The sequence below is a fragment of the Miniopterus schreibersii genome, assembly GCF_964146895.1.
Source record: "Miniopterus schreibersii genome assembly, chromosome: 1".
Taxonomy (NCBI): Eukaryota; Metazoa; Chordata; class Mammalia; order Chiroptera; family Miniopteridae; genus Miniopterus; species Miniopterus schreibersii.
In genome coordinates, this window is record NC_138101.1 from 179,570,989 (window position 1) to 179,583,712 (window position 12,724).

Genomic DNA, 12,724 nt, shown 5'->3' on the forward strand with positions numbered 1-12,724 from the left:
ACTTAAAGTTTATTAAGTAGATAGTTGTATTTATATTGGCCTGTAGTGTTCTGATCCAGTGATAGTGTTTTGGTTAAAGTAATAGCTTATTTATTTCAGATTTATGGGAAATTGTGCACATTTTGATAGGTGATTTTATATTATCAGTATGTTTTGGCCATTTTGTTTATTTCAGAGTTGTTTCTTCTGTTTTCTCGTGCCCAAAATAGTTTGTTAATTTTGATCTGGTTATTATGGAATCTGGTCCTTGACTAGAAGGAAAAGAAGGAAATCTTCTGTTGCCAGCACTGTAACTTTTGTATTAAACTTCCACCCCCATTCCCTTTATTCAAGCTCATAACTTTCATTTTAAAGCTTATAGCTGTTGGTGTAATAACATTCAGTCTCTTATTAAAAGTTATGCCAAATTTTTTGTTTGTACAAACATTCTGAAATATAAGGACACGCTTTTTCTCAAAGAATTCTCTTTAAACCTAGAGTATTTTAAAAGTCCATATTGTGGTAAACGTTCTATTGTTTCTTTTAGTATTGTTTCTAACAATGATTTCTAATGAGAATGTAAAAAATGATCTTTAGTAACTAAGGAAGAAAATAGTCCATCAAATCTAAATATTGAGAACTAATTGTATCTGAAGTAAATATAACCGTTCCTCGAGGCTTTTACATGGCTATCATTCTGTCTTCTGTAAAAGGTCTGATCAGTTTTCAGTGATTTCTCACACAGATCATATCAGAGATGTTCGTGGCATGCCAGAAACCACTGAGTTTTAAAATAAAGCTTAATTTTTAAAGTTGTCATTAAAATAAATTTTAACAGTGAACATGCTCTGAAAGAAAAATATTGCTATTTTAAATATTGTTGAAGTGTAAATACTAAAAATATGTGAAAGAGCTATAGTAAACTTTTATGTGTTTGTATTTAAAATGTCATTTCCTTTTCACAGGGATAGTAATGTGTTCTGTGTTTTAGGGAAAGTTATATGGAAGACTTTAATTGCTTCTTAGTGCAGAACTTTGACTAACATGAGCCCTCATTTTTCCGGATTCCAGCTTTTGTTTTGTGTTCTTATTTTTAAAAAACAAATAAACCATTGATTGTTAGTAAGAAACAAAATGCTAAACTGAAAATTTCCATGCGTTTTGATGGAATAAATGTAATAGTCTGTGGGCTGTTAAAAAACATTGTTTGCCAAAGGAAGGCATTGTAGGGGCTATTTTTGTTTGAGCTTCATTGTGTTTAGAATAAAAATAAGAGCATAACTAAACTGCTTAAATGTATTGAGAATTTATATTTAGGTGGTTTTCATCATATTTTATTGTTTGGACTTTTTGGAAAATTGGATGTAGTGGGAGGGGATATTTTGGTTCTGATTATTTAAAAATTACATAGCATTTCAAATACTTGGTAAAAATTTATTTTTGCATTAATTGTTAGTTCTTTCTGACAATTTAGGAGAAATTTTTCTGGGCTATCTATTCTACCTTCCATACTGTGCTCCTGAAATGTGTCAACAAAACAAGAGGATACTGCTTAACACTCATGTCCCTATACATAAACCATAAATAGATTTTATCGTAATAAATTGTGAGGCGTCAATGAGTTCTCCAATGACTGCTTTTTGTTTTATTTTTAAGCTGAATGGTGTTGGTAATAGAATTTAGGAAATGTACTTTAAAGTACTAAAATAAAATACTCTAAAATGAGTTAATCTAACACAGTGGCATGGAGTCACACTAGTATATGGGCTCCACTGTAGTCCTGGCTCTTGGAAAGCTGCTTACTTATCTTTTTCAAGCCTCAGCTTCCTGATGTTCCCTTGTTTTGATAATGGCATCGTCTCATAGGGTGTAAAATGCTTAGAACAGTGCCTGGCACATCGCAAGTGCTGCTGTTTCTATTATACAGGCCAGTTTATTATGCTACTCAAATGTATCTTGTCTGTAACTTAGAAGAAAATGATTAAATATAGAAATGAATTAGAGATATTTTAATTGTGCCATTGTGAAACTCGATAATAGTAAAAATATATCTGAATTCCTAATTTCTTACATAATACAACAGAAAAACTTTATAACATCTAATCTGGTAATATGGATTTTAATCTTATTTTGGAAGCAATATGTCATATAACTTATATTTTGTTGTTTAATCACATAACAAGTAACTTTTCATAGTATTTCTTACCATTAATCAAATATTTTGGTTAAAATTGGATTTCACCAATAATGTTCTGTGATTACTTAGGCAGGAAAAGTGTTTTAGATTCAAACGAATCCTTTTTTGTTGTTGATCTCGAGTTGCATAATTTTTATAATTATAAAAGCCTGTCTTTAATAATTTGACTAATATTTTAAGAATAAAAAAGTACAGATAAGTTATATTTGATAGAAAAGTGTTGTTTTTTATCCTCTATTACTTTTAAAAAGTCACTTTCTTTTCGGTCCTTGAACTTACTTGCTGCATGAGTCAGTGGATTATAGAGAACAATGAGTATGGAAAGGTTTATATTTGCTCTATTATTTATTTTTTTCTGAATTTCTTAACCTGTTTTTCTGTTTGAGAAAATTATTTTCAATGTAACGTTTGGGTCATTATTCTGAAAGCATGAAAAAGGATCCTATTATAATATTTTTGTGTTGGGAACCAGAGATAATCTTTTGTTAAGGGAATGTTACTGTATTCAAAGAAAAGTCAGATCTTTCTGATAACTAGTTTATGAGGGTTTGTGCCATGTGTACACTGAAGGGTGAGTTAACTTTCTGATCTCCCAGTCGACAGGGCCAGTTAGAAGAAGGAGATTAGCAGAAGGGGAGGGGCACTTGCGGAGGCAAAGATAATGACAGCAGAAGAAATACACCGCCGACTCTACAGGAGAGGCTGGGATAACCAGCTTCATTAAGTGGTGCGGGGCCCTTAAATGCAGGAGCAAATTGTCTTTTTAGTTTTAGTAGTGGTCGGCGACATCATAGTACCATAACTTAATGCTTTATGTAGTATAACACAGTAATAAATGCGTACATGTGATCGTATTTTCTTCCTAGTGGCAGGGAAGTTCTGGATAGGGACTCGGACCGTTACAAAATATTTTTACCCCTCTAATTACTAAGTGGATACTCTGGCAAGCCATTAAATCCGCGCCTCAGTTTCCTCAGTAGTAAAACAGTTATCGGTCAGACTCTAAGGAGCTTATCTAGGTATGTAAAAGTGCTTTGTAAATTGTAGATTTACTATGGAAATGAAGACACTGATGCCTTTTAGTCATTTGTAAGGAAGTTTTCTTTTTTGAATATATGCCACGTCAAATACATACTCTTCACTAATGACCCCTTATTTGGGGAATCTCCTGAAAATATGTGCAAATATGATTTTGCGTGCAGTTTTCTAGAAGAGGGTCAGTGTCTTTCATCCTATTCCCAGAGGATTTAAAAAGATTAGGAACCGCCTGTGAAAGTAAGTAGTCCTTAAATAACTCTTCTGTGCGAATTATGACTCCAGAGTATCAGTTAATTTCTTGAAAGCATTTTGCCCACCCAACTCTATTTGTTTGCCTGCCTGGGATTGTGGAAAATATCAGTAAGGACGTGCAAATTCTTTTTAACTCAGGTCACAGCTAATGATTTTGTTGTTACTTGCTTTTGTTTGTGGGTTTACTTGTCAAAAAGAGTAGATCTTTACAGAATTTTCACAGTTGAAAATTATTTTAATTCAGAATGAATGCTTAGAAGTTGTACAGTAGATTGCCGTTGTTCTTTGGCTTCCCAGAAAATGGCGCTTATAAAAGTCCGTCTTTATATTAGAGCAGAATCTTTGCATGCTGATGTTGGAATCCTCCTTGGTTGACATGGAAGGTAAGAAAGGGAAAAGATGTTCAGAGAAAATGGGTTTCACGCCTACACTAAAATACATCCTTTAAAATGTTTTGCAAAATCATTTGGATGTTTATTTCTTCATATAGTAACTTTGTTCTTAAGTAAAATATTTTTACCTTGAAGAATATTCCAGAATGTTTGCATGTATCTTTTATCTTTTTGAGATGTATATATACTAGTTTCACACTTTCGTTCTCTTTCTTAAACATCTCATTCTCTACTGACATTGGCTTCTAATCTGTTTGAAGTTCCAAAACACATTATATTTTCATGATCGTCCCAAATTTACTACTATTTTTCTTACAATAAACACTCCCCACGGAAAATACCTTTTTTGAGCAGTTTCTGCAGTCTAAATTTTTAGTAATTCCCTTTAATAGCAATTGAGCTATCACAAGAGGCCAGTCATAGCAGTATATAACGAGAGTAACTTACTACATACGAATCCTTTCACTAAGCAGTTGGCTGTATGGTGGACATTTTTAAGTGGCATCTTGTTCTGTACATGTTCTCATAACTTTCCAATTTTTGAGGTAGAATATGGACACCCCTCACCTCCTGCCTTACCAAATTGTGCTCTTTTGTGCATCCCAGCCATCCTGAAAGTATTTTAGTGCCTTTAGTTGCATTCCCTGTTTTCATTCACAGAGTAAAACAGATTGATAATCTGTTGCTTAATACTCCATATGAAAATAAATAGTTGCATTAAAATAATTTGATACAGAATGTGTAGAATTTTCCTTAACTCGCTGAGAGAAATGGAGGTTACTCCTGAAGTAGGAGGTGTGTATTGTGGACTTTGTTTTCTTTTTGATCTTTAGGAATAGATCCAGTCACAGCTGTCTAAAATGGCTTAGGACATTTGTGTCTGGTGCATGCGTTGATTTGCCCTTAGGCACCCAGTAAACATTTAAACTTAATGAATGATTGTATCCCTACGCCAAAAGTAAAGGGTTAATTATCTGAAGTTTTCTCTCATTCTCTTGAAGTTTTCTTAACACAAAAAAACGATTAAAAAGTTAAGACTCTTGTAATTTAATAAAATATGTTTAAAAACCATTGTCTAAATACATGTCCTTTAAAGTATTTCATATGTCTTGTCATTTATGGTTTTTTAATCACTTGAATATTTGTGATTTTTTTCTCCCTGCCTACACATGTGTAGAATTTAGTTGTACCTAGAGTGCTGAATTTTTATTATTTGCTGCTTATTCTTTTACAATTTTACTAGTTCATTTCATTTATTTGCCAGGAGATAGAGTTTTAAGCAATGTCAAAATATCAACTTCAAAACCGGATTTTAAATTGTTTTCTCTTTCCTGTCTGGTTTCCTTGTTTATAGATTTTGTTTTCTTTTATAAAGTTAAATGATTCAAAAAGAGTATATTGCAATTGGATTGCAGAAGTGAATTTTCGTTAAGCTTGGCTCTAATTTATGTGATTGAATATGCTTACAGCAAGTTATTTTAAGCTTTAAAGTCACTTTTCTTTCCTTGGCTCTAGTAGAACTGGACTCCCCTGGACCCTATTCCAGGTAGAGAGGTTCTGTATAAGTAGCGCATTCCCAGGGGGCATGGGTTAGTCTTATTTGTTGTGACCATAAGTAGCATCCCCCTGTTTTCAGTTGAATGTGTGATCCTAGCCAGTGTTAAGATAATTGCTATAGTAAACTTTGAAAATTCTTTTAGTATTAGATATTTACACACTGAGTATTACAAAGGGCATTTCAATACATTGTTCAGTGGATGCCTAAACTTACATCTTGATGTGTTTACAAAACTATTAAAGTAAGAAGTGTTAATATGTAGTGATTTTATACATAACAAAATATAAATGGTGTGTTAATAGCAAAAAGAAATGTGTTTTCTAAAGAAGCCAAAGGACATTTTGATTGTAAATGGACATGGTGGTTTGTCTTTTTATCCGTGCTATGGAATAACTAGCTTTCAAATTAACACCATTATGTCTTTAGTTAGAAGGAAGATAGTAAAGAAAACGTTCTTATTTCCCATTCTCAGTATTCAGTGATAACATACTCCTTTTTTCCAAATTCTTCTGAATAATTTTATTCCATTTTATGGATCATATTATCCTCTATAAATTAATCTGTAAATTTTATTCTGCTATTTTGATTGAAACAAAATATCTAAAACTAGTGAGAATGTTTGAAAGTTTCTCAGTGAAATGAATTGGTCTGTAAATTGACCAGTAGTTTGTTACAGTAGAATAGAATTCTTCAATATGAGTTCACAAAAATATTGAAGTATCAAAAGAGTGATTTTAAATTCCATTACCTGAGTTAACCTTATTGATGTCTAAGAACTGTTAACAGTTCACTTATCAAAGTTTCAAGTGGCTTGTTTGCTTTGTTTACCTTCCTCCAATGACTGACCTGCCAATGTATGTTTCCCCTTTGCGACAGTGCTGGTTACAGTTTTCTTTTATCGAGGTCATGGCTGTCAGAAATAGGCAAAGCACACAATATGCTTTGTAGATTGTGGTGACAAAAGGTATCCTTGACTTTCTAAATCAGCACTGTTGAGTACAACTTTCTGTGATGATGGAAATGTTCTGTATTTGTACTGTGCAATAATGGTAGCCACTAGCTGCATGTCGCTGCTGAGCACTGAAATGTGGTTCATGAATATGATAAACTGAATTTTAAATTTTATTTAATTTTCATTAATTTATGTTTAACCACAAATAGCTAGTGGCTACTATGTTGGACAGCATGGTTCTAGATGACCAGATTTAATCAGCATCATTTTTTCTCACAAGTCATCTATAACTTTTGCATACATGAGCTTATATGTCACGAGTAATAGTCTTTTCACATTTAACAGAACTTTCATCATATTTCAGTAAAACTGGAGAAAAAAGCAAGGAAAGATTAGCTCAAAGGGTAATTTGTGGTTTAGATCCAAAGGTTAATTCTTACTTAACTGCCTAACTTTAGAAGGTCACTGTAGTGTGTGAGGTGAAAAAGAAATAGTATAAATAAATGTATATAAATAATATAAATGTCCTGTAACTTGTGACTATACTTCTTACTGGCAGAAGCTTGCCAAACATGTAAAATTATTCTGTGCTTGTCATTCCTTCAATAAAAGAAAACAGTACCTAAAGACAAAGAAGTCTGTCTTCTGGAGGTGGTCTATGGGTTAATTACACAGAGAATGTTTACTGGTATAACCTGGGGAGATGATAAAATGTAAACATTTAAAAGAATACTTTGTTTATTAGCATTCAAATGATAGAAATGGCGACTGCTAAGCAGAATAATGATTTGAGAATTAGTAATGCTCTTAAAATGTTAAGAAGGCTTGCAGCAGAACTGAAACCTAAATATAACATTCTTGATTTTGTAATCCATTTCCTACTTACTAAAACAGAGGTGTTTTCATGTATTTGGAAAGAATGTTTCTGTACTAAGTTGTTTTGTCTTTATTCATATTTAGTTTCAAAATGCACTTTCTATAAATCAAAATGATTCATAAAATATTTGGATCACTAGAAAACAATTGTTTTAAATTCAAATGGATAAACATCATTTTGCATATTGTTTTAGAAACTCAAGACAATCGGTACGGTTTTATAAAATTTTATTTAGTAATTCTGTTAAACCATTGTTGTGGTTTTCTCACTGTATATTGGTTTTAGTTTGTACTTCATTGCTTTTTAGGTAAAGTTATGAGTTCCCATACTTGCCTTTTTGCTGGTATTTGCTTCCTAATGTTGAGGGGACCAGTGCTGGGGGCACAGAGTTGAACAAAGTTTGGTGGCAGCAAACTACTTCACAGTTGATAGATATTCTCGCTGCCTTGAATTGAACATTTTAAAAACTAGCTGTGCATCCGAGCAGCCAGCCGGTGGTTTCATTAATGCTGCCAAAGTTGTGGCTCAGGGTAGGATGAGGCGAACGCAGGACCTTAATTCCTGGGCATCAGAAATGAAGTGCTGTCACTGCCGCTTTTATTGTCCTCACGAGAGTAGGAAACAGCCCCACGCTGTTGGTCGGAACTAACAAAGACTACATTTAAGGCCGACTTAATTAAAGGGAGAATGGAGACATAGGGGACTAAAGAAATGAGGCTTTTCGAAAAATACTTGAAACAACAGATCTTAAAATAGAAAATTGAGGCTGAGAAGATGGTGAGGCCAGGTAATAGATCAAAAACATTATTTTTAAAGAAACAGTCCTTAAATCAATGACTGATATTTTTCATGCATTCCTTATTATCGTAGATTAACCGTGTGTGTAAGAAAACCATTTAGCTCAATTAAACAAGCTCCTTTACCTTTGAGGGTGGGACGTCAGGGAGAGGCAGGCTCAGCTGCTGTTTACATCTTTGACCTAGGCTCCTATTTGACCTAAGTCTGTCTTAATGCAGCAGCACAGGCCAGCGAGGAGGTGGTGGCGTTTCGCCGTGAACGCAGCACATTTAGGCGCCAGGCAGTACGGCGCCGGCACAATGCAGGGAGTAACCCTACCCCTCCTACATTGCTCATCGGATCACCCCTAAGGTATGGTATCTTAAAATTCCACCAAGCTTAGCATGCGTGTAACAGACGTTCTAACCTGTTGTCAGTCCCAGGAAAGCGTTTAAACGGCCTTGTTTTCCTTTTCTTCCAGTTTCTCTCATTTACTTTTATGCTCGTTAGGCCTTCTCTGCATGTGACCATCAACCATTATGCATGCTTGTTGCACTAATTAAACAAAATGATCAGATTGGTTCACCCAGTTTTAAATTGAAAAATCACTTTATGGTAGTTTTAAAAATATAAATAGAGGCCTTACGTCAGCTCTTCATTTTTTTCTATTCCAAATTAATAATATAACATCTTGACAGTGTTTTGTATGAATAGAGACCGAGTGGCAAGCCTGTTGAGGAGTAACAGATAACTGACCTCAGCTTGAAACCAGTTTGATTATTTTATTCCACTAACGTATGTATTTTATTTTGTATTGCTTAAAGATTGGTGTTTTTATTTCCTAATCACCAGAATCTAGTAAATGACACAAAACTAAAGTATTTAATTTATGGTAAAGTTTGGTCAATAGGATATATATACATATTTTTGAATGCATTTCTATGTTAAATTCTCAACCTCTGTAGTGTATGGAACAAAAACATTTTAATTTTTCCAGTATCCTAATTAATAAACCATCTATTTATAATATTGAGAATAATTTTCCATTAAAATTTTGGTGTTTTATTCTCAATTGTGTCAAATCTAATGAGTCTGTGTCTTGAATTAGAAATATAAAAAGCTGTTTAAAAAAATGTGTGCTTTATTTTGAGAATACAAGTATAGACCAAAATACTGTACATGTGCTTGCTTAAGCAGTGCATATGTTATACCACATACTTTCATTAATCTTTGTGTCTGAATGCACCATTATACAAATTATTTTCCTATATTTTAATTTGAAATTCAAAAGGAGGAGCATTTGGTGAAATAACTGCTGTTGAATGCATGGTAAGGTTGGAAGAGATAAACCACTTCCCTTGTTAAAATACTACTCTTAAGAGTAGCAAAATCCTTATTTCGTTATATTCCTCTGGGATTTATGACTTGATTATTTTACATTATCATCGGGAACTTCATCTTTCATAGGTCATGTTCCTACTTAATCCTGCAGTAATACATAATTCTGTAAAAAGTAATATGGATTAGTTTAACCAATATTAGAATATAAAAGTGGGAAGGCACCAATTAAACGTTTGATCTAGAAACCTTTTGTGAGCCCCCCTCTTCCATTTCCTTCTCACCTCTTTTCCTCTGCTCCCCAAAGTAACTTTCCTTTCTGCTTATGGATTTGGGGTCTAGTGCCAAACTGCAGAGAGAGCTCAGCCTTTCATTTTACCTTTTCTGTTTCGTGTTTTCTAACGTCTTTCTTTTTTTGTCCCTTGAATAATACTTGCCATGGATATGTCCCTTCTTTGCTTCCCTGCTGACTCCATGTTGGTATTTCTTAATCTTATTTTAACCTTCTCATTTCAGCCTTTAAAAATTGTTTCTTTCTTTGCCACAAATGAGTCTGCTGGATCCCATTCATCTAACAAATGTAGACAAATTAGTTTTTTTCTCTGCCTGGTGGAATATTAAAGAACTGTGTCCTAACTCCAGCCAATCACATAGGATTTCTCCATGTTTTTGTAGGATTTTAAATACATCACCATCCAAATGAGGATATGATGCGAAACTTATTTACAAGGGCTCACATTAGAATTTTTGGACGTGGTCTTCCAGTAGTCAGTAGGTAGATTTTGTCCAAGTTCCAGGATATTTCCAGTAGAAAGGTTGTATGTATCTTAAATAGGCTGACTTCATCATGATGCAATAAGATAAAATTTAGCTGTGAGGAATTAGGAGAAACACCAATTTAATAATCTCATTTAACTGCTAAAATATTCAGGAGAAGTATATTGGTGTTAATTCTCAGTGTGAGTTACATCATCATAATCTCATCTTAAAGTAAATGCAGGATGGCATGTTCATGCAAAACTTGAAAAATCTGTCAAAAAGAAATGGAATAGGTGTGATAACACTTTAATTACAATTACTATATAGATATTAGTAAAATCTAGTTTACTTTAAACTTTAGTGAATAGGTTATATAATTGACAGTCTAAAAAGCAACTGGATAAAATATGTCTCCAAGGACTGGGAGTGAGTCATCAATTTCCTCACAAAGAAAATCTCCATGAATTTTTTATGCTTGCTAGAATATCCTGTTTCAGAACTAATTTTAAAAGTTTTTTTTTTTCTTTTCATTAAGTTAGCCTTGTAGGGTAGGTTTTACTGTAGGACCTTAGTAGTCTTCTGCAGTTACTAGAGATAAAAGCAAAAACAAAAATTTAAAAATTTTGTAACATTAATATTAAGAAGTCTATATGTCTATATTTATCAACCTAAATGTGATATTTCTTAGAACTCTAGGTAATGGGGTGGAATGGAAAGAAGTTATCAGTGCATTTTGGGGAAGGGAAAAAAGCTTTAGTGTATCCTTAGATTTATTTTTTAAAATATCTTAAGATTGAATGTCGTAACAATAACCGAGAGTCCGTGATTAGGGATTCATAGGGATCATTTTGTGGTGCTCAGGAATGGATCCACTAAATATTTGTTGTTTGTGTACTGTGTCCAAGACACTCTTCTCAGTATTCTCTGGAATTGAGATTCATAGGAATCATGTGATCGAACTCTTTGAGTTTCCTTTTTAGTTGAGGAGACACATACAAAGGTAACTAACAGTAGAAGTCAGAATATGTCAGACACTAAATACGTGTGCAGAGAAATGAAAGACCAACTGTATTTTTCGGTCATTTAAATTGGAAATGTTAATTAGTGAGATTGCCTGTCAGTGGCGCTATTGATAGTCGACAGATGAACTAAATTTCTGCCTTTCCTTTTGCTGTGTTGGAAAACTGTTGCTATCTTTTCTCAAACTGGTAGTTTTGGTATATAATTGTACTCTAAAAAAGGTTAACTCTCGTCGATTATTATCTTAAGGTAAAGTACAACCCTCTAGGAAGTTTTCCTAACAATTTGTGCAAAAATGACACGCCTCCTGTTTTTGGAAACAGGAATTCAAGGGACGTAAACATTTTATGAGTAGCTCTGATGTTTCAGAACTTGACATTTACAACCACTATATTTTGGCTAATTTACTTTGTTACTTTATTCTGGAGTTTTCGTGCATCACCTGATATTTTGAAAACCTTTTTGTGTATTTGGTTATGTTGAAGATCAGTGTATTCTCATATGTTTGCATTAAAATACCCCTAACTGCCATGTAGCACCTTTGTTTAAGACTTAAGTGAAAAAAATTGATAGTAAAATTTGTTGAGTACATATTCTATAAAACTCTTCTGTCTTCTGAATTGGAAGGGACATAGTACTTGAACTAATTAAATATTTTTCCTCAGAGTTCTCTCCCCTGTGAAATTTGGTCATTTTGTTAAGGTTTGTGGATAAGTTCAGATAGTTTCTGAGGAAGAATAACAGACTTTATATATGTATAGAAAATACAAACATTTGATTATATTAGTTCTCAAGATCATCTCTTGATTTATGTCTATTGTACAAACATTCTACTCCAAAGATGTTATTAAATGATTACTTTTATAGATATGACTTAAAAAATGCCAGTGAGCATTGACAAGTCAACATTTTGCAGACTTGGCTTTTTGTATGTTGCATGCATTCCTATGCTCTACTTAGAGTGTACACCTTTCATGGGCTGTAAAAGAAGCCTGGAATATGAATGTTCCAGGTAGTGGTGGTTAATAAACTTTCTGTGGTGGGAATATTCTATAATCTACATTGTCCAGTATGGTAGATGCTGAGTACTAACTTCTACCTCCTCTGGTAGCTTTTGGCTATGGTAGCCACTAGTGACTCTAAGTGACTGTGAAGCACCTGAAATATGGTTAGTGGGACTGAAGAAGTAAAATTTTAGTTACTTTAAATTATCATATGTGGCTACTGAATCAGACAGTGTGGTCCCAGAGTGAATCCTGTTGCCGTAACTGTAGACCTAAGCAATATATGCAGTGTTTTTTACTTAGTCTTTTATTTGAAGGTTATCTCAAATTACAGCTCTCTTCACAGTCTGCAGCAGATGAGTTTATTTTATAGGTATCACAGAAACCATTGCATTGAATTCAAAGGATTAGAGAGAAGTTGCTAATCATGAAAATACTAAAGTAACTGAAGGAGGCCATCCTAAGTAGCATTCTTCTTTATCTTTCCTAAAAGGTCTAATGATTTTAGTAGCAGAATGCAGTATTGCATTGAACATAATGTAGAGAATGATATATAATAATTGTACTCAAAATGTTTTCAT

The 12,724-nt window shown here is 33.4% G+C and overlaps 1 protein-coding gene across 4 annotated transcripts in view; it reads left to right on the top strand.

Annotated features, from left to right (window-relative positions):
• Positions 1-12,724, top strand: part of PCNX1 (pecanex 1) — a 132,794-nt gene that overhangs the window by 51,826 nt on the left and 68,244 nt on the right. For 2 of the 4 annotated variants that reach the window (XM_081128315.1, XM_081128316.1), the window contains exon 7: positions 8,262-8,394. The exons of the other annotated variants lie outside the window; for them this stretch is intronic. In XM_081128315.1, coding sequence (XP_080984441.1) covers positions 8,262-8,394 — 133 coding nt within the window. The remainder of the gene's footprint in view (positions 1-8,261; positions 8,395-12,724) is intronic. 4 annotated transcript variants of the gene reach the window in all.